The sequence below is a fragment of the Seriola dumerili genome, unplaced genomic scaffold, assembly GCF_002260705.1.
Source record: "Seriola dumerili isolate Sdu_G_001 unplaced genomic scaffold, Sdu_1.0 BDQW01000070.1, whole genome shotgun sequence".
NCBI classification, from domain to species: Eukaryota; Metazoa; Chordata; class Actinopteri; order Carangiformes; family Carangidae; genus Seriola; species Seriola dumerili.
The window spans coordinates 161045-188154 of record NW_019174325.1 but is presented as its reverse complement, the minus strand read 5'-3'; the positions used below and the strand labels follow the sequence as shown (position 1 = coordinate 188154).

The 27110-nt window shown below is 44.3% G+C and overlaps 1 protein-coding gene across 1 annotated transcript in view; it reads left to right on the top strand.

Annotated features, from left to right (window-relative positions):
* LOC111220529 (voltage-dependent L-type calcium channel subunit alpha-1D-like) overlaps positions 1-27110 on the top strand; it is a 162339-nt gene that overhangs the window by 52433 nt on the left and 82796 nt on the right. Inside the window, exons 4-5 of the mRNA XM_022743612.1 lie at positions 12082-12221; positions 12789-12931. Of these exons, the coding sequence (XP_022599333.1) occupies positions 12082-12221; positions 12789-12931 (283 nt within the window). The remainder of the gene's footprint in view (positions 1-12081; positions 12222-12788; positions 12932-27110) is intronic.

Genomic DNA, 27110 nt, shown 5'->3' with positions numbered 1-27110 from the left:
AACCTGAAGGATGTCGCGACCCAGAAGCAGGAGTATCTGAGCCTCGTGGTCTAGGTGTGGTATGCTGTAGGCAATGGACTTCAGGTGTGCATGGTGCTCTGCAGCTGCTGGAGTTGGGATCTCCGACCGGTCATCTGGCATGTGATTGCACTCGATAAGTGTGGGAAGCATCACACGTGTCCTTCCATCCAGTGACTCCACCATGAACCCTGTTGCTCTTCTCCCAGATGTTTCAGTGATCCCTGCACACGTACGGAGAGTGTATGGCGAGTCTGACCCTCTAATTTGGAAGAGGTCGAAGAAATCAGACCTGGCTAAAGACCTGTTGCTTTGGTCATCTAGAATAGCATAGACCTTGATGGCTTTGTCTGGATGTGCCTTGGGATAGACTTTAACCAGGCAGATCTTAGAACAAGATCTAGGCTCCTTATCTACATCACACACTTCTGTGCACCTGGAGGTGACTGTTGACTGAAGTGTCTCTCCTTCACCCTCCCCGCCATGCTCTGGTGAGGGGTCTCTAATAGTCCATGGAGCGGGTCCAGGGTGAAGCGCTGCAATGTGGCCGTCGCTCTCACATTCTTTGCACTTTAAGGCTGCCTCACAGTTCTTCGCCAGGTGAGCAGTAGAAGAGCAACACCTAAAGCAGATACCGTTCTCCTTAAGAAAGGCCTTGCGCTCTTCAAGTGACTTGCTCCGAAAACCTCTACACTTTTTTAGAGGGTGGGGTTTCTTGTGGATAGGGCATTGCCTGTCGATGTCACTCGACTTGCTGCTTGAACTATCTGACTGAGAAACTGAGCGCTGCAGAGCGACTTCAGTCTTGTGAGCAGATACGTGACTTTTGACATATCCTGACCTCCTTTCCACCCGTTCCGGCCTTGGTTGACTTGTAGAAAATCTGTGGGAGCTGTTTGATGAATTTGCAGGGACTGTTGAGAGGGTGAAGCTAGGGTCGTTTCTTCTGCATGCTTCGTTACATATGAAGTCTGTGAAGAATGCAAATGGAGGAAAGGAGACATGGTGCTGCTCCTTGTATTGAGAGCCTTGAGCTAACCACCTCTCTTGCAGACCGAATGGCAACTTTTCAACGATAGGGTTGACTCCCCTGGCAGTGTCAAGGTAAGAGAGCCCAGGTAGGTAGCCCTCTGATTTGGCAGACTAACTCCCTTAGCAGGTCTCCCAGCTCCCTGAGCTTTAAGGCGTCCTTGGGGCCGATTTTAGGGAAGTTCTCTATCCTCTCAAAGAGAGCTCTCTCAATTACTTCGGGGGAGCCGTAGCACTCCTCTAGGCGGTCCAGGCCATTCTTAAGCCTATATTGGGGCTGGCGACGTGTACTGAACGGGTCCTTATGACGTGCTCTGAAGACTGATTTCCTAACCATTTTGTTAAGAGGTCAAGCTCTTCGTTTGCACTTAAGTTTAGTCCTTCAATGACATTGCGGAATGAGGACTTCCATGCCCAATAGTTTTCTGGCTGATCATTGAACTTGACAAGGCCAGAGTTCACAAGCTCTCGACGTACTAAGTACCTTGCTATATCACTCATACCAGTCCTGTCATCGGTATGTGGCCGTAATGGCACCCTGTTGAAAGAGGACACATCTGGCTGAACAAAGGGGGGGTTAGCAAGGGGCTGGTGATGAACTGCTGGCATTGGCCTTTCAGGTTGCTGTGCCTCGTGGTTGTCGCTATCCCTCGTGGCGCGTTTACGAACCACTGACGTTGCCCTCTCAGCCTGCCGCGCTGCAGGAACGTTACTCTTGGGTGTGACATGAGAAGCACCGCTTTCTAGACCAGGGGTGTGCTGTTTCATATCTGCTTGGACTTCAGGTTTGATGAGCGGTAACAAGGATGGTGTATATGGCTTGAGTTCTGGAGGCTCTGCATCGCTCAGATGTAGCTTAAAGTGCTGATCGACGTAGTCACGGGTGCGTTCTATGGCGATACGAACAGTATCATGGTGGCTCCTATTGCCCTTTCTACCTTCGCTTTCTGTTGCTGCTGCCTCGAGGACTTCGGCTTCCACCAAAGCTACAGCTACCTCCTTCTCCTGCTCCAAAGCTGATAACTCTGCTGTTATATGCGCCTCTTTGACCTTCAACTCAGCAGCCAGGCGAGCCTCTTCTATTTTCATTTCTGCAGCTAGACGGGCTTCTTGTATTTTCAATTCAGCTTCTCGCTGGACGAAAGAGGCACGTGCACGTGCAGCTTCAGCTTTAGCGCGTGCTCTCGCTGCCGCTCTGCTAGCTGAAAATGATTTAGATGAGGTGGATGAGGCAGAGAACAGTGATTTTGCTTCATGTGCAGCGTCTTTTTCCGTAATGTCATGATCAGTGGCAGGGCTGATTGTTCCAACTCGGCTTCACCAGTATGCGACATCATGAGTTGCTTTCTTCCCAAAATGTGTGAGAAGAGGTGAGTATGAAGACCTTTTCAAGCGTAGAGTTGTGCCTGCACAGAACCTTGTTTTCTTGATGCTGTAGTGCCCGCTGGTGAAGTTGCTTTTTACTATTCTGTCCTGTGTGCTGACACCACTGACGGCTTCACCAGTATGCGACATCATGAGTTGCTTTCTTCCCAAAATGTGTGAGAAGAGGTGAGTATGAAGACCTTTTCAAGCGTAGAGTTGTGCCTGCACAGAACCTTGTTTTCTTGATGCTGTAGTGCCCGCTGGTGAAGTTGCTTTTTACTATTCTGTCCTGTGTGCTGACACCACTGACAGATAGCGAACAGACGACTGGATTCAGAGAAAGTCTTACACAGTAGTTGATTTAAGGCGTTTTACTGAGTCTTTTTTCTCTTCTTTCCATCAATTTTTTTGTAAACTGAAATAAACACAAATTACAGGCTTTGGTTACAAACAATTCTTGAAAGTAAAGCACAAATGAATTTTCATTGCTTATGTATAAATGACAAGAAGCTACATTTCGTTTTGCTTAACCTGTTTTTAACTTTAGCATTTTAACATGGAATTATCATAAAATAGTTCGTTTTTTAACTCACACATGAATTCTAAATTATATTTAAGCACAGAAAGGTAACAAACTTACAAGCAAAGGCTCTCCAAGGCACAAACGTGAAGAAAACACAAAGAGAGAGGCACTTTCTGTCTGGGAGACCGCATGTAGCAATTGTGTAGAATCCCTTTTCCTGTTTAACTCCTAACCTCAGTCACCTGATCAGAACTGACCACTCAGCAACTTTTAGAATTAACAATGTTTTTTACCACGAACTGCCACAAGGTGGTGCTAAAAAGAATGGATTAAAAGGCCACAGAATGTGAGCCATAACAATGGTTTATAGCCCACATTAGAAATCTCTTTCAGGGAGTGAGTTGGACCAGGTATTTCTCTGCCGTGATGTAACTCAAAAGGAGTCAAACTAGTCTCCCTGTTTACTGCAGATTTCACACCCAAGAGGGCCAAAGACATTACAATTTTCAATAATTTGTTTTTTAATGTCTGATTCATTCTCTCCACTTTGCCCTGAGACTGAGGGTGATATACAGTCCCATATTTATGTTTTAATCCTAATGCTTTCTCAGCTTTCTCCATGTCTTTATTTTTGAAGTGTGTTCCATTGTTAGGGCGAATTAGTCTGGGAAAACTGTGAGTGGTAATGTAGTGGTTTATCAAACATTTTATCACTGATGTGGCGTCCTCCTTTGCGGTGGGATAGGCCTCAACCCACCGTGAGAAGGAGTCCAAAATCACCAACAAATAACTTTTCCCACCTTCACGGTTTAACATGTCTGTGAAATCAATAGTGATTTTCTGACCTGGTGCAGCTGATTCTGGATACTTGCCAGCCTCTGCTCTAAAGGCTAAAGTCTTACATTACATGTCTGGCACACTGAGCAGTCTTTAAAAAAGTTTTTGATTACAGCATTCTTACCGTCAATCCACCAGTGTCGTAAGTCATGTGTCATCTGTCCAGTGCTCCTGTGGTCAGGTCCATGAGTCTGTGTCAACATGCTGTGTAGCCACTGAGGGGGCATTATCACCTGACTATTTACATGCCATATTCCTTGGCTGTTTTGTTGTCCCCCTTTTGACTTCCACTGAGTCTTTATCTCTTCTGATGCTGTTTCTTGTGCTGCTTTGACTGTTTCCATATTTACATCATCACCAATCTACTTTCTGCGCTGACATGCTTCCTGTCATCTGTTCCTATTTGACTATTCTGGGCGTCTCATCTATCCCTAGTTCCACCACTGCGTATCCTGCCTGCAACCCACAATCTGGATGTCTGAAACAACAGCCATCTGTATACATTTCCACTTCAGGATTTACCAAAGGTGTTTCACTCAAATCAGTCCTCACCTTGGTCCTATCCTGTGTAGTTGTTATGCAACACTGTGGTGTCCCTTCCAATATTCTGATAATGTTCTGCCATGTTGATTCCTTGATGTACAAATGTTATGTGTGGTTGTGTTAGCACTTTCAGAATCCTGCTCTGTCTTAGTGGTGCCAGTGTGAATGCAGAGGATGTCACAAATGCAACTGTAGCATGAGAGGTTAAGATTATCAGTGGGTGGTGCATGACTACATGTGCGATTTTTTCTGTCAATTTAGCAACTGCTGCTGCATATCTGACACATGGAGTGGCTCTTTTTTCCTGTAGATCAAACAGTACACTGCAGTGTAATCCCCCTTTGTTTCTGATAGAGAACACCATATGCAGACACTTGTCTCTCAGAAACGTCAAGAAAAAACAGTTGAGTGTAATTGGGGGGCGCCAAAGATGTGGCCTGTGACAGATAAAGTACAATGGGGAGGGTCGGGAACAGAGTGGTAGGAGTTGAGAGAGTGAATCTACGGAGCCCATAAATCAAATTGTTATACCAAGGAATTATTTTCTGTATTTAACAATACCCAGTATACATCAGCTGGTGGTTCAGCAGCAGTATATGGAGCAGAGGCACCCAGGGGCATTTGCTTAACAGACGTATCGATAGAAGAGCTGCAGGTGATCACAGTTCCATCTGGAAAATGCATAGTTGTTCCCTGAGGTGCACATTTCACTGCAACTCCCAGGCGAACCAACAAGTCTCTTTCCATCAAATTCACAGGACAGTCAGGTGCGTAGACAAAAGAGTGTCTCGGCGTTTGGTTTCCCACAGTCACAACAGTTTCTTCCGTGAAAGGCAGTTTTTGTTCAGTGCCAGAAAATCCCAAAACAGAAACATAGGTGGGTGAGAGTCTGCAAGGTGGATCACTCAAGGTTGAGTAGCGAGCTCCTGTGTCCACCATGACCCATTGTGTTTTCCCCATTCACCTTCAGAGAAAAACAGGGAGCTACCAAAGCCCTGTAGTTCCCCCTCTGTTTGGCACCCCTATGGCTGCTGTGGGAACTGTCCCCATGCACCAGGATGCGGAGGCCATCCTCCTGGGGCCATATGTGGATTGGGTGCCTGCTGGGGTGGGTTTGAGGCTGTCCCCCCTGGGGGACCACCGCTTCTTCCCTGCTGCCGAGCATAGCCGTTATAAGGGCAATCATTGACCCAATGATCCTCCACAAATAAAGCATCCCTTGTTTTTCACTCCCCCTACTCCTCCCACTCCTCCCTTATTGCCTCCCCTCCCTCCCTTTCTCTGTCCATTGTTTTGATTATACCCTCTCTGGTTTCTTGGACCCTGAAACATCTGACCTGGCGTGAATACTGGCACTGGGATATGTACAGGGTAGTAAGGGTATGGATTGGGGGAAGGGTTAGGAGGGGGAGGTGGGGATAGGGAAAGAGCTGGAGCAGCAACAACATCCGTAGAAGAAATTTGCGGCATTTGTTTACGTTGCTTAACACTAGCTTTCTTATCTGTCGCCTGGTCTCTAGCCTGTTGTAGCTGCAGCTTCACTCTCCCAGGAGCCACATGAGTGACCAAGTAGGCCTCTCATATCCCCCATGGCCAATGTTTGTCCTTGTGTGAGCTGTGATAATTTGTTTAACCATGGTTTAGCTCCATCCCTAAGGGGAGGCAGCTGATTGACTAAGGCTGTCATGTCACCCAATGAGAATGATTTATGTTTAGCTGGAATATTATGCATGCCTCCTCCAAATAGGGGCATCTGCAGGTCTTTGGGCTGTTGGAATCCTTCTTCCCTCTCCCTACGTTCTTTAAGTCTCTCAGACCTTCTTAATCCTGTCCCCTCTACTATAACGCTATGTATATTTCCTGATATCTTCTCTTCACCTTCTCTGTCACCTTCATTCTTACTCTCTCCCTCTAACCCTAAATCATCATACTGCCCTCCACAAACTCCCTGCGACATCTGTCTACTCTGTTCTCTCATTTTCTCAACATCCCACCTATCTCCTTTTCTCAATTTCCCCATAATTTCTAACCCCTGTCCTGAGTTTGCATGCTTGATTCCTTGTTCCATATCCTGATCGAAGTTAATGACTCTTTTAACTGGTGGCTCTTTTTGTGGTGTAGTTGGTGGTCTTTTGTCCTAGTGGTGTCAGTCGTGTCTGGAGAGTCTTTTTTATGTCTTCTTTACAGTCATGTGGAAACCAGCCAAGCTGTCGCTTTGTTCCGTACCAGTCCTCTAAATGTTTTAAGACTTTCCCTCTTTTCTTCTCTGGCTGACACACTAGCACATTGTTTTTTTTATTATTTCCCATTTCTTTCCCCAAGTCCCTGGAACTCCAAAATCTTTTTTCAGGGTGGGAATGTTAGACTCTGCTTTTTCACGATTGAATTCACCTTCCATGTTTACAAATCAATTCCTCAGTTATACACTACAAATTAATTAATGTACTTCACACATGGAAATATCTCATGAATGACTCCTGTAGGTCAATCGGGGCTGCTGAGAGACAAGCTTCTACAGCTCCCTCCTAAGGAGTGGCTGCGGTCTCTTACTGGGTGTTTAAATTTCACACAGTATCCCGATTTTTTAATTCATGAAATAATTATCCATCCAAACCACCCCAATACTTTACCTTCTTGGAAATGCGTGTATGGTTAACATACACCAGGCCCACCCAACATTCCCCTTATAATAACACAATTTTACGTTTAAAGACTAGGCGCCCCCGGCACCTTTTGAACACATTTACTAACACAAAATGTAGGCTTTTAAGGCCCGAAGCCCCCTACTTAAATAATAGTACGTGTAGGCCCCCTACAACGTACAAACACTGTCAGGCCGAGACTCAAAGCAGGACTCAGATGCAGAGATTTTAGATAACAAAAAGGCTTTTATTGAATTCACCGGAGACCTCGGACCAAGTGACAAACAAATGGCTATAAACAATACTAGACACTAAACTCTGACTATAGCGAAAACAAAAAAACACTTCAAGAGGAGGAAAAAATAAGTTTAATAAAAAGAAACAAAAAAACACAAAATGCTCCGCATGGAGGAAAACCTGCCTATATAAAATAATGGCTACAAACAAAATCACTCTTAAAGAGGAAAAACCAAGGACTATGAATCTAAGCTATGATATAAGTAAACAAACAAAAAATCACTCTTGAACGAGGAAAAACAAAGGGCTATGAATCTAAGCTATGGTAGAAAATTTACAAACAAAAAATCACTCTTGAACGAGGAAATCGAAGGGCTATGAAATTTAGCTAAAGAAAAATTTACAAACAAAAAAAATCACTCGTCACGAGGAACATACGGCTTACTATGGCGATGGCTGTGGACATGGATCAAGGCTCTGGTGCAGGACAAGGACGAAGACACTCTGGCACAAGACAAGGGGAACACAGACTATTTAAACACATGGAGGGAAATAGGGGACAGGTGGAAACACTTAGGGCAATCAGACTGAGACACATGAGGAAGGGCAAGTGACCTGAAACGAGAGGAGAATTACTTTTCAAAATAAAACAGGAAATGACAGGACAAAACAAACCCAAGACAAGACAACCTCACCACGGTGTGACAAACACAAGGTGTAGGCTTTAGGCCCGAAGCCCCCTACCTAAATAATAGTACAGCAAAGTTTGTACAACATACAAACTTTTTGCTCACTGCTTGGTTTTACTCAGATTACCCATTAAATACTAGCAGGAGGAAGAATGAACTACATGCTGGAGGATAATTTAGTTTTGTCCAATCTGCACACTTTTGTTAAAAAGGTGGTGCTTACCTTATTATTTGGGATCCCTTTTCTCCTCCGCAGTGTTCACCTGCCTCCCGCACTCGTCATCCAGTCGCTGCTGGTCAGTTAAGCATCACGTCGGGGTCACCAAATTGAAGGAGCTTTTGCTGTTTGCAGAAAAAAACTCTCACCCCCCACGGGGTGAGTGCAGTGTTCAAAATACTCAAAAGACCAGTGAATGTCCACACCAAAGAATTTAGTTAAATTTGTTTAGTAAATCTTTTCAGCAAGCAATGAACAATTACAGAATTCTGGATCAGATGTGGCTTTCCCTAACCAATAACAAGTGTTGGTCAGTCCACAGTCTGACAACCTAACTTTCCCTGATCCAGTGTATTTATACAGGTACAAACAAAGAAATGTGCAAGGGCGTTTTGTCGTCTTCTGATTGGCTCTGCTGGCTTCCTCCTTCTCGTCTGACTCCAACCTTGGGTGTAACCTAAAGCTCAGCGCGCTCAAAGGAAGACAGTTAATGTATACACATAAATTACCACATCTCTACCTCTGTCTTCTTCCGGCTGCCCCCTACCCATGCCCATAGAGTGATTTTTATCAGTGGTTGTAAATAGTTTCCCTGAGGGAGATGTTTAAACAACAACTGACCCTTAGCACCTAATTATCCACTAGCATAAATCATTAAACAGTTTTAGCTTTAATATCCTGGAATACTCCAACATTGGCTTGCAAACTAGTTGTGATGTCACGAATCTTGTTTGTGTCTCTGTGTTAAACTCAGATTTAAGGTGAGCATAGAAAAATTTTCTCTCTTCAGCAGATGAATATGAAAATGGCCCTTTAGTGTCTAATTCTGCATAAGTAGACTGCAGTGGAAAATGGTCAGCATTAATAAAAAGTCTACATGCACTTATAGAGCTAAAACACACTGGTGCTAGCTTTGGTGTCACTGTATCACAATGGCTGATGTTTAACTACACGTTCTAACTTGGCTGTCTCTAAATCACCATTGCCAGGAGCATCTATGATATCTGTGTGAAACTGTCTGTCTGGTTGGCTTACTGCCTTTCAGAAACACAGTTCGAGTGTGTGTATTGCCTGTGTGTGTGGGTGTGAAGACTGGCTGTGTGTGTTACAGTAGTCATCAGTGTCTTTTAGTGAGTGTGAATATGTCTGTGTGAATCTTTGTGCACACTGTCTGAGCACACTTTGTGTGTTTGCATCCTTTAAATCAACAAAAGAAGTGCTAGGCTTAATAGGCTTGAAAAGCTGCCAACTGACTAGATGTTTGCAATAAGGGAGTCACAGAAAGAGAGAGAGATGTATGCAGAGAGGAAGAGAAAGATAGACTATGAGTGGGAAAGACAGAAACGGGAAAAGGAAAGAGAAGTGAGATACGTAGGGTTGTGAAAGGTGTTTCTGTACAAGAGAAGGTGGAGGTGATAAAATGTAACAATGTCTAAATATGATAAATAGATGTATGTGGAAATGTCTTGTTAACATCATCAGACACAATGTTACCATGGAAACACCCTGTTGATGCAGCAGGACATAGAATATGACTGGAGAGTTTTCATCTTTGGGATGACTTTTTTTTAAACCTTTTATATAAATTTTTTTTTTTGGCAACATCTTTGTTGCTTCGTGTTCATTGCTTTGGTATTTCTGCACTGTATTTCCCAGAGATCATCTGTCAATCAAACAGCACAAGCAATGCTGTGACATCTCTCCCTTGGATGTTGTTTTGATGAGTTCCTTTGTCATCGCTAAGTGCCCAGTTTGTCTTTTTATTCCTAACTACAACTACTTCCTGTGCTGTGTTTACGAGGGACACCTGAATGCATCATAATGTGATTGAAGACATACTGGCTGAGGTTGAGCTGGCCTCTCTGCTCAGGCTACCTAAGTGTCAGTGTCAGTCCATGATATTCGACATGGTCCACAAAAGTGGCCCTATTGTCCATATGTGTCCATCTGTTGCCAGGTCTTCTTTGTTCTGGCCCTCTTCCTCCACCCCCTCTATGCCTTCCTCTTCCTCTCACTTTCACTGCTTCCATGTTTGTAAAGTTCTCACAGAAGCTCACCTGAGGTCTATCTGTAGCACTAAGGCTCAGACTGAGTGGTGTTCAATTTCTGTGTATGTGTGTGGTGCAAATTTTAGGTGTGCTTTGTAGTTTGAAAAAGTGTGTTGTGTTTTTTACAAGTGTGTGTTGCAGAACTGAAAACAAAGTGTAAAGTAGAAAATGTAATTTTTACCTTTGGTTCCTTTGTGTAAGGCATGGTTTCAAAAGTTAAGGTTATGATACTCTGGTATAAATTCACTTTTAGTGCGTAACCAATCACAGAAAACTGTAAAGTTCTCACCATCCAGAAAATGGGACATGACACATATGTACAGTACCTACAACCAGACATTCACTCAGCCCACTCATGAGATTCACTTTCTTCAATGCATGTAGATTTCAGATCTGATAAAAACCTCATTTATCTGTCTTCTCTTTGCTGCCTATCTTGTTTATCATTATTTGAACTGACTAAATAAATTCTGCATTGCTGCTACTATTCTTACTACATTATTAAGCTTTATAACACACACGAAGAGTGTATTTACATATGCACAGAGATACATAAAAACTAATTTACCAAGCTGCATTGGCTCACAAACACTTGTGCACCCACAAATATACACCTCAAATACAAGTCAGCTGTGTGTGTGTTTTTGTGTGTGTACATATTAGCATATAGAAGCGCATATTAGAATAAAATATGATGATAAAATTATGCCATTTGTCATCCAGCTGAGAAGGTCTGGGATTCAGTATAACACATGGTGGACTACTGTTTGACAATTACTGTCTGTTTTCATTGGCTTCTATTTTATTTTACTTTAAAGGGCCAGCCCTATATATATAAATGTCCATGACTGACTTTCCCATGACTGAATTCCCAATAAAGCTGTTCTCATTTACATGTTTTTCTGTTTCTGTTGTCAGAAATAGTGATTGAAATGTGACCCATTACGACTAAATGTTAACTTCCATTCCAAGCCATTTCCAAACTGCTGCTCTGCTGCAACTGTGACGCCATCTGATAAAATCACCAAACACATCAGTTAAAGACAAAGATTGAGCTGTTATTTATGCTATATTTACTTGTACAATAATAGCTCAGAGAGAGTGATAGAGTTGATTGATTATTCAACCATTGCACAGCCACAAGACAGCGTTGGAGTTTCCCCATTGATCATTTTTCAAAATCATCTCTTTCAAAATCAATCAGCTGTCATAAGTGATACTGTATATGTGAGCACAGAGAGGAGGAGAGAAGCAAATGGATAAAGGGCTGAAACCAGCTGATACTAGGCAGAATGCAAATACGATGCGATGATGTCAGTTATTTAGAGTGCTTCAGTTTTCAATTACTTCCTCTATTTCGCACATTGACCGCATGCGGTCCAGCCATATACAAGGTTTTAACCTAGCCTTGTTAAAAAATATTCCAGTCAGCATGTCCTCTGGAGTTGATATACAAATTAAATCTCATCTTACATTTAGTGAAAGTGCTTAACCCTGAAAATTTGTTAAATTTAGGCTTTTGTGACTGGAGGATTGATGTAGTAATGAAATTGCGGTAAAGTGTGAGTGTGTCATTATTAGACACACAGTAATACACTATTAGACAATTTGCCTTTTTTGACGCATGGACCTCATCTAAGTGTAAGTCAATAGGAATCATGAGGCTGTGGATCAAAGTCAAATCAAAGATACTTTTCTGTTGGGTTTGACAAAAAGAGAAATCAGTTGCAATGCCAAATGTTGTGGTAACCAGGGAATATGTTTTCTCCTTTTTTGAGCCTATACTTCTCTTAAACATTGCATCGATTCCCCCATGCACATTATTTTGCTCAGTGAATTTCTTTGGTAAAGGTTTGATTAATAATCTTTATTATTTTCTCTTTTATTTCCTCCCTCTCTCCTTCCCTTCCATTCTTACTTTCTCTCCATGCAGGAAACAGTAGAATATGCCTTCCTGATCATTTTCACTATAGAGACATTTCTGAAGATTATTGCCTATGGCCTGGTCATGCATCAAAACTCCTATGTCAGAAACGGCTGGAACATGCTGGACTTTGTCATTGTCATTGTGGGGTGAGTTCATAGGCAGCAAGTTAACAATATATATACAGTATATATGTGCAAACACACACAGTCAAAACATGTACACGAACAAACAGTGAGATTATTCTTTGAGCACAGTTAAGCTCAAACCATAGGTTTACATGCAAACATAAACACTCACTTATATAGTCGCTCATGTACTTTGACACACATTCACACACAGACAAACACACATACACACACAAGGCCTTGTTTAGAGTGATGGTTTATCAGTAGACAACCTGGCCACAGTGGATGCAAACTGTGATGAAATGTTAAAAGCTAAAGGTAAATATGCACAGAAATAAAAGACATACACACATAAACTATATAAAAGCACACACATACTTACTACACACATGCATGTACACAGAGACAAGAACAAAGAGGACACATGGCTTTGCTTTCTGTCTCTTTTCCTCTCATCCTTTCTGCTCTGTTTTGATGGCATCTCCATTACTGCTCTCCTCTCCCTCTTTTTGCTTCTCTTTCAAACCTCTGCCTCCATCTATCTTTACTTTTCCTCTCCCTCACCAACAACCCTCTTTTTCTCTTCAGGTTGTTCAGTGTGGTTCTGGAGATGATAACCAAAGACGCTGACTCTGGTGGCCAGTCTGGGGGTAAACCTGGGGGGTTTGACGTCAAGGCCCTCCGAGCATTTCGTGTGTTACGACCCCTTCGGCTCGTTTCTGGAGTTCCCAGTGAGTTTACATAGAGCTGTTTAAGTCTCAAGTCATGCCACATCTCCTCATTTCATTTTTAGTTTTTTACTTAAGAACCATGCACACCCACAGATCAGCTTTCAACTACTCCGGCTTATTAGAACAGTAATCAGGTTGATGATAGGTGGAGCTATGCTGGACATAATGTTAGGTCACCAAACTCTATGTACTAAAAATAATTATAATTGTCCCATCCTAACGGGGACAGTTAAGCTAATATGAGAGTGATAGCACAATCAGTCACTGTATAAATTATATAATATACAGTATAGCAAAGTTAGCTAGTTGATTGTTTCAGCTGCAGCAGAGATCAACCCACTGGCAAATGTAATTAAATAAATTAGGTACATGGTAGTAAGTAAACAGTAGCCTGGTTGTTGTCAATGATGCAATGATGGCTTGTATCTCAAGAAAACATTGGACTCACACAGCCAGCATGCCAAACATCTGTAGCATTAACGCCATAATTTAGAATTTACTCTCGTTGAAATGGGGCACCAGTCCTCTGGGAGGATAACAATGAATTACTTCATTGATAAATTTATCATCTCATATCAGAAGCCATGACTTCTCGATTCAATAGATCTCCAGTCTCTACGTCAAAAGAACACAACAGGGCAACAGCTGGGTGTAAATAAAGGAGTTTATTAACAAAACTGCCATCTACAGAGTAAATGCAAGGTGTAATAATCATAAAGATGAAAATAATAAGGAAATGAGCAGTGTGATGAGTTGGCAATGGTGGGAGAGAATATATTATGGCTATACACTATGGCTATACAGCTAATGATACTACATCTACGCATTAGGTTTGATGATTAAATATTGCTATATTTCGACATCAACCCAGTCATAAGCAGAGTGTTAAGACCGGCCTACTGTGAGTTGCGCTGTAGCTGAAGACCCTCGGCTGGAACCCAGGTGGCTGTGGTTGCCGTGGTAACCCCGGAGACGCAGGATCTAGGTGGATTCTCCTGGAGGCCGTGTCCCATTATCACGATGACGGATTCTGCCGGTGTCTCAGCGATTCAGCTCTGGTGGAGTTTGCCAGGAGACTTTCTGTCTCGGGCACTCTTGATTTCTGCTCGGCTTCTCTGCAGGCGGTCGTGCAGCGGTGTTATCTGCTGGCGTCTCTTGCGGGTTGATGAGAAATAAACTCTATTGCTCTTCACTTTGGCTGGATAACTTTTAGAGGAGACTGGTGTTGACCAGATGACTCTAAAGTTGTCAAAATCTTCAAAAAACTTGATGATGATTAACCTCCTAAGACCCGAACTCTTGCATGGCGTGCATTTTTAATTTCTCTTTGCTATTTAGGCTGATTGGGACCTGATGAGTGTAACAACAAAGAATTATGTTTTTACATGATGTAGTTTCTGAGAAAAATGATGTCCACATATGAGGACATTCGTCTTCAATTTAGATAGAAACCAATAAAGTCACAGTTGAGTAATTATGTAAAACTATTTATTTGGTGCCAGAACACAGCAGCATTTTCCTGAGTGCAAAAACAAAATGAGACGGAACAATTGTGCCCCTTTGAGCAATATGGCTCATTTGAAGTACTGTAAAACAGTTGCAGAAAGACGTATGTCTGTAACAAAGATTTTCAAACTATTTTTTTTCCCCATTGGAACATGTTTACACCTATGTGTGAAAGGCTCTGTAACAGTTGCGACCTGCCTGTAAGCAGAGGAAAACCTTGCATGTACCACACTGCACTCGAGTTTTCCCTGAGCAGCCTTTTGCTCTGCAGCGCGCTGCATTCTTCAAGTTTACTGCCTCTGGCAGATGTGCATTAGCCCTCCTGCGGATTGAGACATGGGGGACTGCCTTCACTGGACGCTTTTTCCCTTGGACTAAAATGTCTGGGTCATCTTCCGGCTCTGAAAAGTCAGAATTGTTGTTGTCATTGTCACGCTGAGTCAAGAAGGTCATGGCCACTTCCATTCGAAATTCAAGGAACTGCATGATGTTTTTCTTTGGTGTGACACATACAGTGAGGTCCTTGCGGTACAGTAGCCAGCTGTTGGCTAAAGCCAGATCTGTAAAGTGCATTAGCATCCTCAATGTCCATTTCTTTGTATGGCCATTCATTCGATAGTAACTCATCAACAAGGTCAACTCCACCCATCTTGGAGTTGTATTCATGGACAATACTTGGTCGCGGGATGGTCACATATCGTTTCTGTTTTTTGTCCCATCTCTGGCAGGTGTTTTCTGGCTCTCTAGCATGAACAGCAGACATCATCAATACCGGTTTATTGTCATACCACTTTACCACGCAAATCTTTCCATCCTCAGTGGTAACTTGTGCTGAGGTACCTCTTCCGTCCTTTTTCATTTTTTTGTCAGTTGGTAGCTTCTGCACTGCTGCAGCGACCCGATGCCTCATAACTGTACCAGTCATATACATCTGCTTCTTAACTAACAAAACTAAGTCCCTTTGTCCACATATGTGGACATCATGTTTAGCGGCATGGTAAATCATTACAGTTCCTAACTTTTGTAAAATTTTACTTCCATAACAAAGATTGAATACTTTTATACATATTTGAACAAGAATCAACCATGAAATTTGATTGAATTTTTTACCAGGGCAGGGTTGGGATCGGGAGTGGCCATTTGAACATCTGGGTGTGTTGTCTGCTATCTAGAATCTAATCTGTAATGTGTTACACTCTTCTCCCACCACTAAGTGGCAGAATAATGTCCTCTAATGTGGTCACCAGGCCCTTGTTGAGAAAAAGTTAGTATTGTGGTCTAGAGAACCCAAAATGTGACGTCCACATATGTGGACGCCAGGTCCTAGGAGGTTAAAAGTTACAAAATTACCCTGAGGCTGTCATGGTCTGACTCTTGTGCAGTTTTTTGATCTCTCTCTCTCTCCTTCTGCACAGACTGAGTGCTCGGAGGCGGGGCGGTCTCCTCGGCAGCAGGGCTCAACCAGACTCACCTGCTCCGCATTCCCTAATCAGCCCGGCTACTTAAGCCAACTCTATTCCCTTCCTCGTCGCCAGAGTATTCAGTTTGCTTCTCGCCCGAACCCTGCTCTCGAGCCGATCCCCTGCCTCATGTTCGTAAGATCGCTAAGTATTGTCTCCAGTTTTTTCCTTTGCACTTTCGCTTCCCAGTTTGAGCTTGCTCCTGGACACCTTTAGTTGTTTTTTTCCTGTTAGAGTGTTTTTTCCCGTTACGGTGATTTTCTGTTGTTTTTTCTGTTTTGATACTTCCCTTTTAAAGGTGATTTTTCGTTGCTACTTTTGTGAATAAAGAACTGTTTTTCACACTCTGCATTTGGGTCCTGGCCTCTCCTTGCTCGTACCGTGACAGAGGCACTTCTGTTGTTTTGGTTCAGTTGGTCTTGACTTGGCTTATAAAAATAAAAGATCGCGCATGTAAACAAAAATTATGTTATTTGGAGCTTGTGGCAAAGAAAAATAAAAGATACGAAAAGTGCAAAAATTACTAACAGCCATGAGTTTGTGGCTAGCAGCTTAGAGATAAGAGTTTACATGGCTACAGATCCGGGCTTTGAGCCGGGACTCTGAGCTTTGAGCAAAATTCTCAGCTTCTAGTTTCTGCATCGTTTTCTATCTTCAGCTTTTCAGCCTCTAGCTTTTAGCTTCGTTTCTCGCATCTTGTTCCTTCTTAGCATCTCACCGAGTTTCTAACTTTTTTGCGTTTCTAACATTTCTGACCTCTTCTCACCTTTAAAGCCTTTTCTTCTTATCTGACTTTGTGTGAATTGTTCATGACTGTTTTATCCTCTGGGGGTTGGCGCATCTTTCAGGGGCGTCACCCATCTTTTCCTGTGTTTCCACTTGGAGAAGAGAGTAAATTTCCACTGAACTTTGGAATAATTTAATTCTAGAGTTTACTTATAAACTCGCACATCCGTCTTCCACCATGACCACAAAACATTAAATGAAATAACATATAAAACTACTTGCACTAATAATGGCAGAGAGGAGTAATAGGAGTGTTGATTTCATATTACATCCTTCAAACCTGGAATTAATCATGATACAAGTGGTTAATTGATCAAATAACAATATAAACATTTCCCAAAGCTAATAGTCTATAATTGTGGATTACACAGCAGTTCTTTGACTGTAATAATAATAATATGGACATTCTGGAAGTCATGTAGTATGTGTTACCTCGTGTGAAGGATGCTGACAGTATGGTCACATGAAGGACATTGTCTTAAAATCTACATGTTACATTTCAACACCCTCTTAAAATAATGGCATAAGTCATTTTTTCAGGTTTTTCAGGAAACACAAAAAACTTAACAAAACATTGAATATATAACATTTATTAATGATTTCACTCAAAAAGGTCATTACAACAGATGACTGTTGACATACTAATAACAGTGTATGCCAATTATGTAACACAAGAGCAATAAATGACTTAGGCAAATTTTTGAACATGCCGTTGTGACTTAGGCAAAATAACCTTTAACTCTATCAACAATAAAGCTCAACTAACAAAGCAACTAAGAATTATGCTGAGGAGGCATGCACATCTCCTCACTCCTCCCTCTAGCCCCACTTTTCTGGATTCTCTACTGATGCCTATTAATGTGGCAAATTGTCAAAGAAGTGATGACACTGGCATCACATGTTTCATTGACTGGAGGTCCTGGAACTTTCGCTCCTTAACTGGCAGAGCACACGGAAACATTCTTATCCATGATATTGGTTCATTTGTCTTCGCTACCCTCTGTGGCAATGCTTCCCACGCAGAGTCCTCTGAGAAGGACAGCTTTAACTGGATCCTGCCTTCACTGCTGAACTGAAGAGCCCGCAACTCATGCACAGTTGGATCTGCAGCTCTTTTGCCTGGTCTGATGCTACTGAAGTAAGATCCACTCATTTTTAGAAACGCATCATGCTTGAGCACCTTCATATGGTAAGGTGATGGCTTGATTCTTGCAGTCTGAAGTATGACGACGTAGTCTCTCGGGGTGAAGATATCTGCAACTATTTTGCGTTCAATGGTACTATGCATGCTATCACACTACATTTGTGTGTGCCCTGCAACAAGGTATTTCTGCGTTATTAGTACCCCATATTTCCTTGCAAGCTCAGAGAATGCATTTGACACACACACATCATGGTTCTGATAACCACAGCCATCACTCCACACGATGATCTACTTGAGTTCTGGATGGTTTTGGATCACACCTTCAAAATGGCAGTATTGAAGGTGGGCAAATACCTCACTACTCAGGTTGCCCTCCGTTTCATCCCAAATGTAGCAGTACCCATCCTTTGATCTCAGGTTGAAGAAGTCAAGTTATGGACCTGCCGTTTTGTAATATAGGCTGCTGGCTTGAGTTCTTGGACACAGCAGCACAGCTTGCAAGTCCATTGACCAAACCGACCTCTCATCATTTGCAGAATCCTTGTCACGGGACTTCTCTTGCCTCGCTTCATCTTTCTGGATGATATGTGCATCATATTCAGCCTTACTTATATTTCTGTGCTTGTATGAAACACAAACATCACACTGATCTTTTCGTGGAATGAATACAGAATAGTTCTCTTCATGGAACACATCTGTAAAATATCGTATCCCAACGGCCCTCTCTCCAGCAGTTGCAGCTGCCTGTTGATATTCCCAATGTAGTTGGGAGATGGTTGTGCCTGGGTGAAGGAACATCTTGTCTTTGTAGGTGTTTGTGCTTCTGCAGTAGTGTGAATCAACAGTGGGTAGGTCCCTCAACCAGTCTTTAAGGAAATCCTTGACTTCAGGTTCAAGCTTTGCATGCTTGCCACTTTTAGGTCCACTTTTAGATGCCACTTCTTTGTTATGGTCAGTTGTGTCTTTGTTCAGCCAGTGTGTAATGGTTCTTTCAGGGAGACCAAGTGTAGTGGAAAAAAGTGATTTGCACACTTTGAGACTCGTTCCATCCTGAAGCTTCAGTTGGAAGGACAATGAGAACTTGCGTCGGGATCCCTCAGCAACTTTCTTTTGCTTGATGTCAACCTTTTGCCTAAATCACATTGTCTTTTGACTTAGGCAAAAATAATACGGCCTAAGTCACACTTTTGACATAGACCATTATACAACAGGGGTAGAATTGCATGTTCCCCTCAACTGAGGATTCAGGCGATTTTACCAAAGGTGGCCAGCATCATGAGGGGGTGATTTAGGCAAAAAAAAAACATTTTTGTCAAAAAATGACCTAGGCCATTATTTTAGGAAGGTGACGATTTCAAACATTCTATGGGATAGAAGTTTGGGATTAAACTATTGTATAGGAACATCTCATGAGTTACAGAACAGCTAGATATTTAATTTTACATTCTTCCTTAGATCTGTGTCTGTGAAGAGAGTTCTGCTGGTCACTACCCAGGATTGGAATGTGGTTTGCAGTTTATGACTCTTATCTAGAGTGGCAGAGGAAGGGAGGTTGGTGTGTGTGTGTGCGTTTGCTCATGCATGGCACAGAGAGGCCAGGATTCACACCTTAGTGTTAATCAGTCCTTTTGTTGTTACTTGTCCTATATAAGAAACAATCAAATATCATTAGACAGAGTCTTATTGTTACAAACTGGAGATTTTGCCTATATTCTCCAGTTGCCTGATGTCCGTTGGTTAATCCTCTGGAGATGACCCTTTGAACTTTGGTCTGGTTCTGTGTCGTTCAGACATGCTAAAAGCATGGCCTGTTTGTGGAAGAGGGGTCCTTTGTCTCTGTTTCCTATCAATTTGATAGTTTGATGGTGGGAAGAGTCACAAAGTGTTAACTGTAGGTCCGTAACTCTGCATATCCTTATAATGAATTTCCTTAATGGCTTGTGACTGATGCCAGGCCAGGTATGTACGTTACACATCTGACATGTTTGTGTAACATATCAGACCTACAGTAGCTGTTTGTCAGAGTGCTTTGAGGAAGGTGGTTTCCTAATATGGACAATGGCCTGACACACTAAAACACTTAATGATTTCATTAGATAGACAGATAGATAGACAGAGAGATAGATCGATAGATAGATAGATAGATACTTTATTCATCCCCTAGGGGAAATTCATGTGTCCATTAACTCATTGTTGATAATAATAATAATAATAATAATAACTAACAATAAAAATGGTTAATAAATAATCAATAATAATTAGATTAGTCCACTTCCTTTGGCTGAGGTGTTGTATAGCCTGATGGCAGTGGGAACAAAGGATCTCCTGTGAAGAGACATTTGCTGCACCTGTAGCTGCTTCTCTGTCCTGCCAGAATGTTGTAGAGAGGGTGGTTGGTATTGTCTAAGATGGCCTCCATCTTACATTGCATGTGTCAGGCCTGGACTAGAAAGAGGACTCAGATGCAGAGTGTCCAATAAGGCAGACTTTATTTATATTTCTCCAACCTCGGCTGTGAGTGACAAAATAATCCAGCTATGAAATTTATACTATCAAGTCATAAGACTAAAATAATCAGGAAGAAAATAATCTAATAAACAAAAACCACTCCAAATGGAGGGACAAAACTGCAGAAACAAAAGGAATAAACCAACAGAAAATCACTCAACAAGGAGGAAGACAAAAGCTAAATACTATGAACACTGAATCTCTCTCTGAGGAGGAAAACCGAAACACTACACTATAAAGACAAAATAAAAGCGCTCTCAAAAATGGAAGCTCTACAATTACACCTAAGAATCTACAACTAGAACAAAAATTCACTCCAAAAGGAGGCTACAAAAATCACTATAAACTTGACAGAACAGATGACTCTAAACTATGAAACTACAAACAAAAAATCACTCGCATGAAGGTAAAGAATACATACAACTAGGCAGAGACAAGACAAGACGACTGGCTGGGGTGCACGAACGGAACGAAACACTCTGGCACAAGACAAAGGGAGACACAGAATATAAGACACATGAGGGCAATGGGAAACAGGTGGACACAATCAGAAATCAGGGAAGACACTCCGACAGGTGACACATGAGGAAGGGCAAGTGACCTGAAATGAGAGGAGAGTTACTTTTCAAAATAAAACAGGAAATGACAGGACATGGAGACAGGACAAAACCCCAACTTGACCTCACCGTGTGACAGTACCCCCCCCCCTCTAGGGCCGACTCCTGACGGCCCAGGCTGTTCAGGGTGGTCCCTATGAAAGTCCTCTATGAGGCTCAGGTCTACAATGTAGCGGGAAGGGATCCATTGTCTTTCCTCAGGTCCATAGCCTTCCCAGTCCACCAGGTATTGTCTACCCCGGCCCGGGCTGCGTACCGCCAACAACTGCTTGACCTTGTACACTGGACCGCCGTCTACCACCTCAGGTGGCGGCGGAGGTGTTGCAGCTGGGACCATCGGACTCTCCTTTGCAGGTTTGATCTGGCTCACGTGGAAGGTAGGGTGAACACGAAGGGATCGAGGCAGGCGAAGGTGGACTGCCGCAGGACCGATAATCTTGGTGATAGGGAACGGACCAATGAATCGTGGCGCCAGCTTCCTGGAGGGGACCCTGAGGTGGAGATCTTTAGCAGACAGCCACACCCTCTGACCTGGCTGGTAGGCTGGGGCAGGTCGTCTCTTGTGGTCCGCAGCTTTCTTGACTTGGTCCCCTTGGCGAATTAACACCTGCCGGGCGGCTGCCCAGATACAGCGACAGCAACGAATCACGGCATGGGCGGAGGGCACTGACACCTCAGGCTCGTTGTCTGCAAAAACGGGGCAGGTAACCAAATACACATTCAAATGGCGAGAATCCTGTGGCTGAGGTGGGCAGTGAATTGTGGGCATACTCAACCCAGACCAGGTGCTTGCTCCAGGAAGAGGGATTCTGGGCGACCAGACACCGGAGGCCGGTTTCCAGTTGCTGGTTGAGGTGTTCGGTCTGGCCATTGGCCTCCGGGTGGTATCCTGAGGTCAGGCTGGCCTTAGCTCCGATGAGTCGACAGAACTCCCTCCAGAACCGGGAAGCAAACTGGGGCCCCCGGTCAGAAACAATGTCCTTGGGAAATCCATGAATCCTGAAAACATTGTTCATCATGATCTCTGCCATTTCCTTGGCGGAGAGCAGTTTCGGCAGAGCAATGAACCTAGCCATCTTGGAAAATCTATCCACCACTGTGAGGACAATGGTGTTACCTTGAGAAACCGGGAGCCCCGTGACGAAGTCCATGGAGATGTCGGACCATGGTCTGGAGGGGATGGGGAGAAGCTGCAAGAGCCCCATACGTGACCCGGAGAACGTCTTGTTTCGGGCGCAGACCAAACATGCTTCTACGTACTCCCAGACCTCTGGCTCCATGGATGGCCACCAGAACCTCCGAGAGATGGCGAACATTGTCCTCCGAACTCTATCTGCCAAGTCACCCCTCCAACCACACAGGTTAGTGAGAGGATAGTTTCTGTTTCCTTGGCAACAGACTCGGTGTCAAAGAGTCGAGACAAGGCGTCTGGTTTGACGTTGCGGGACCCCGGCCTGTAAGAGAGGGAGAAAGAAAACCGGTTAAAAAAAAGAGCCCACCTGGCCTGGCGAGAATTAAGTCTCATGGCTTTTCTGATATATTCAAGGTTCTTGTGATCAGTCCAGACAATGAATGGATGGTTAGCCCCCTCAAGCCAGTGTCTCCACTCCTCCAGGGCGACCTTGACCGCCAGCAGTTCCCGGTTGCCGACATCATAGTTCCGCTCTGCTTTGGACAGCCGCCGTGACAAGAAAGCGCAGGGATGCATCTTACCATCCTGCTCCGACCGTTGAGAGAGAACTGCCCCGATCCCTTCGTTGGAGGCGTCTACCTCGACCACAAACTGTCGCTGGGGGTCTGGCATGGTGAGGATGGGGGCCAAGTTAAAGAGACGCTTGAGGGTCTGGAAGGCTGTCTCTGCCTCTGGAGACCAGTGGAAATGCACCTGAGAGGAGGTAAGAGCATGGAGAGGGGCAGCTATCGCGCTAAAGCCTTTGATGAACCACCTGTAAAAGTTGGCGAAACCGAGAAACTGCTGAACCTTCTTGCAGCTATCAGGTGTGGGCCACTCGGCCACAGCGCTAATTTTAGCCGGGTCCATCTGCACTCTTCCAGGGGCTACAATGAAGCCCAGGAAGGAGACAGTGTCGGCATGGAACTCACTCTTCTCCGCTTTGACGTAGAGATTATTTTCCAACAGTCTTTTTAGTACTCTGGTTACATGGTCTTGGTGTGTGTCAAGGTCAGGGAAGTAAATGAGAATGTCATCAATGTAAACATAAACAAAATGGTTGAGAAAATCCCTGAGTACCTCATTAATCATAGTTTGGAACACAGCAGGCGCATTGGTTAACCTGAATGGCATGACCAGGTACTCGTAATGACCGTTTGGTGTATTAAAACCTGTTTTCCACTCATCACCCTCTCTTATTCTGACCAAATGGTAAGCATTGCGAAGGTCTAGCTTTGTGAAAACTTTGGCCTGCTGGAGCTGGTCAAACACAGAAGACATGAGAGGAAGTGGGTAACGGTTCTTAATTGTAATGTCATTAAGAGGGCTGTAGTCTATGCAAGGTCTTAGGGAACCATCCTTCTTGCCCACAAAGAAGAAGCCGGCACCTGCTGGGGATGATGAAGGGTGGATCAACCCTGCCTTCAGTGAGGTCTCGATGTATGGCCGCCCTCTCTGGCCCAGAGACCGAGTACAGACGGCCCTTGGGTATGGTGGAGCCTGGAATCAGTTCAATAGCACAGTCATATGGCCGATGTGGAGGGAGTGACATGGCTTTATTTTTACTAAATACCTCTCGAAGGCGGTGCTAGCAGGAAGGCACGGAGCTCAGGTCCGGGTACTCGGAGTCTGTGGCGGGATTAGCAGAGGCAAGGTTAGCCACAGTTACATCTTCCCCCTGAATCGAGATGTCAAGGCAGTCTCCAACACAGTCCTCCCCCCACCCCATAATTTCTCCCGTTCTCCAGTTTACATGGGGGTTGTGGTGAAACAGCCATGGCAGTCCCAAAATCAGTGTATGAGAGGGTGACTTGAATAAATAAAAACATATGTGTTCTCTATGCTCGTTTATGTGCAATTTGAGGGGTTCAGAGATGTGTGTGATGGTGAACAGTTCTTTTCCGTTGAGAGCTTTGGCGTTGATTGGCTTAACTAAGAGTTCGGATTTGAGGCCCAGCTCCTCAGCTAAACCCTGGTCCATCAAATTCTCATCAGCCCGAGTCAATAAGCGCATCAAGTTCTGTGGCGGTGTGGTGCATTACCTTGACTGTGGTGAGGGTAGGTAAAATGGAGCTTGAAGCAGTGAACTGACTCACCATTGTGGATCTCTTGGCTGAGCAGACGGCGACGAGATGACCTAACTCCCGCAATAAAAGCACCGGCCCTCCTGCTGTCGTCTCCATCACACTTCAGGCGTCAGCTGAGCCCTTCCCAGCTGCATGGGCTCCTCCTCTCCCTCCGTGGGGAAATGACGACGCTGCTCTAGCGGTGGACGGCGGGGAACTGGCCAGCCCGGTGCTTGGGTGCGCGTGGGTCTCTCTGTAGATCGACCGCCACGTTGCTGTCTGAGTTGGCGGACCCTATTGTCCGTCCAGATGGCGAGCGCGATGAGGGAGTCTAAATCTGGGGGTAGATCCAAAGGAACGAGAAGGTCTTGAATGGAGGCTGCCAGCCCCTTCAGGAACACATCATACAGAGCAGTGGAGTTCCACCCACTCTCCGCAGCCAAGGTGCGGGAGTGGATGGCGTAGTCACAGACAGAGTCACTACCTTGTTTTAGTCTGCTCAGTTCCTGCACCTTTTCCCGGTCGGTCATAACTGGGTCAAAAGTCTTTTGCAAAGCTGCCTTAAAGTCTGTGAGGGAGCTGCAGAGTGGAGAGTCCCGAGCCCACTCTGCTGAGGCCCAAGCTTTGGCTCGTCCGGTCAGATAGGACATCATGAAGGCTATCTTGGACCGGTCAGTGGGGAAAGCATGGGGAGATAGTTCATAATGAAGTGAACAGTCAATGAGAAAAGTCTTACATAGTCCCGGTTCCCCAGAGGACTTCTCTGGTTGGGCTAACTTACTGCCAGCCCCAGCGATGGGCACTGCCGGGGCGGGAGCAGCAGCAGCTGCTGGAGGCTCGGCAGCTGTGGTCATCTGATCGGGACGATCCTGCAGGACCTGAATTTGAGCCGTGAGGAGACTCAACTGATGAGCCAAAGCCGTCTGAAACTCCTCCTGACGGGAGAGACGGGCCTCGTGGGCACGCAGGTACTCTGTCAGCTGTTAATTCTATGCTGAGTCCATACTGGCCAGAGTGTACTGTCAGGCCTGGACTAGAAAGAGGACTCAGATGCAGAGTGTCCAATAAGGCAGACTTTATTTATATTTCTCCAACCTTGGCTGTGAGTGACAAAATAATCCAGCTATGAAATTTATACTATCAAGTCATAAGACTAAAATAATCAGGAAGAAAATAATCTAATAAACAAAAACCACTCCAAATGGAGGGACAAAACTGCAGAAACAAAAGGAATAAACCAACAGAAAATCACTCCACAAGGAGGAAGACAAAAGCTAAATACTATGAACACTGAATCTCTCTCTGAGGAGGAAAAACGAAACACTACACTATAAAGACAAAATAAAAGCGCTCTCAAAAACGGAGGCTCTACAATTACACCTAAGAATCTACAACTAGAACAAAAATTCACTCCAAAGGAGGCTACAAAAATCGCTATAAACTTGACAGAACAGATGACTCTAAACTATGAAACTACAAACAAAAAATCACTCGCATGGAGGTAAAGAATACGTACAACTAGGCAGAGACAAGACAAGATCTGTGACAACTGGCTGGGGTGCACGAACGGAACGAAACACTCTGGCACAAGACAAAGGGAGATGCAGACTATAAGACACATGAGGGCAATGGGAAACAGGTGGACACAATCAGGAATCAGGGAAGACACTCTGACAGGTGACACATGAGGAAGGGCAAGTGGCCTGAAACGAGAGGAGAGTTACTTTTCAAAATAAAACAGGAAATGACAAGACATGGAGACAGGACAAAACCCCAACTTGACCTCACCGCGTGACAGCATGCGTCTCTCCACAACAATCCTGAGTGAGTCCAGACTCCTGCCAAGCACAGACCCAGCCTTTTTTGCCAGATTGTCCATAGTCTTTGTGTTCATATCGGACATGCTGTTGCCCCAGCAGACTGCAGCATAAAAGAGTACACTGGCCACCACTGACTGATAAAACGTGCAGCATTTCACTGCAGACGTCAAAGGACCTGAGGAAAAAGAGCCGGCTCTGCCCCTTCAGGTAGATGGCATCCGTGTTCATGGACCAGTCCAGTTTACTGACCAGGTTCACACCTAGGTATTTATAAGTGTGCACCACCTCAATGGCCTTCCCTCGAATTTTGACTGGCTGAAGGGTGGACCTAGACCTCCGAAAGTCCATGTCCATCTACTTGGTCTTGGAGGTGTTCTGAAGGAGGCAGTTCTTGTCACTCCATTCACTGAAGACCATCGTCAGATCCCTGTACTCCTCTTTCTGCCTATTCCTAATACACGCCACAATTAACTGTGTCATCCGAGTATTTCTGGATGTGGCAGGACTCAGAGTTGTATTTAAAGTCCGCCGTATACAGGATAAACAGGAACAGAGCCAGAACAGTCCACTGTGAAGCCCCAGTGCTGCTCATCACTGTCCCTGCGGCACAGTTACCCAGCCTGACGTACTGTGGTCGTTTTGTCAGGTAATCCATAATCCAGGACGTGAAGCAGGAATCCCCCCTCATCCCTTCCAGCTTGTCTTTAAGAATGGGGGGTTGGATGGTGTTAAATGCACTTGAGAAATCAAAGAACATGATCCTCATGTAACTACCTGGTTCATCCAAGTAAGAACAGGCCCGGTGGAGCATGTAAAGGACGGCATCATCCACTCCAATAGGTTCTTTGCATGTTCAACCTGTGGTTCAGAAGGTGGAGAAGCAGCTGCTCCAGGGTCTTCATGATGTGTGATGTGAGGGCCACCGGTCTGCAGTCATTTATCTCAGCCGATCGTTCTACTTTAGGTACCAGAACAAGACATGATGTTTTCCACTGGAGAGGCTCAGCCAGCTGGTCTGCACAGTCTTTTAACAGCCTTCGACACACACACCATCTGAGCCTGTTGCGTTTCCAGGACGTAGCCTCTTGAGCTCCGCCCTCA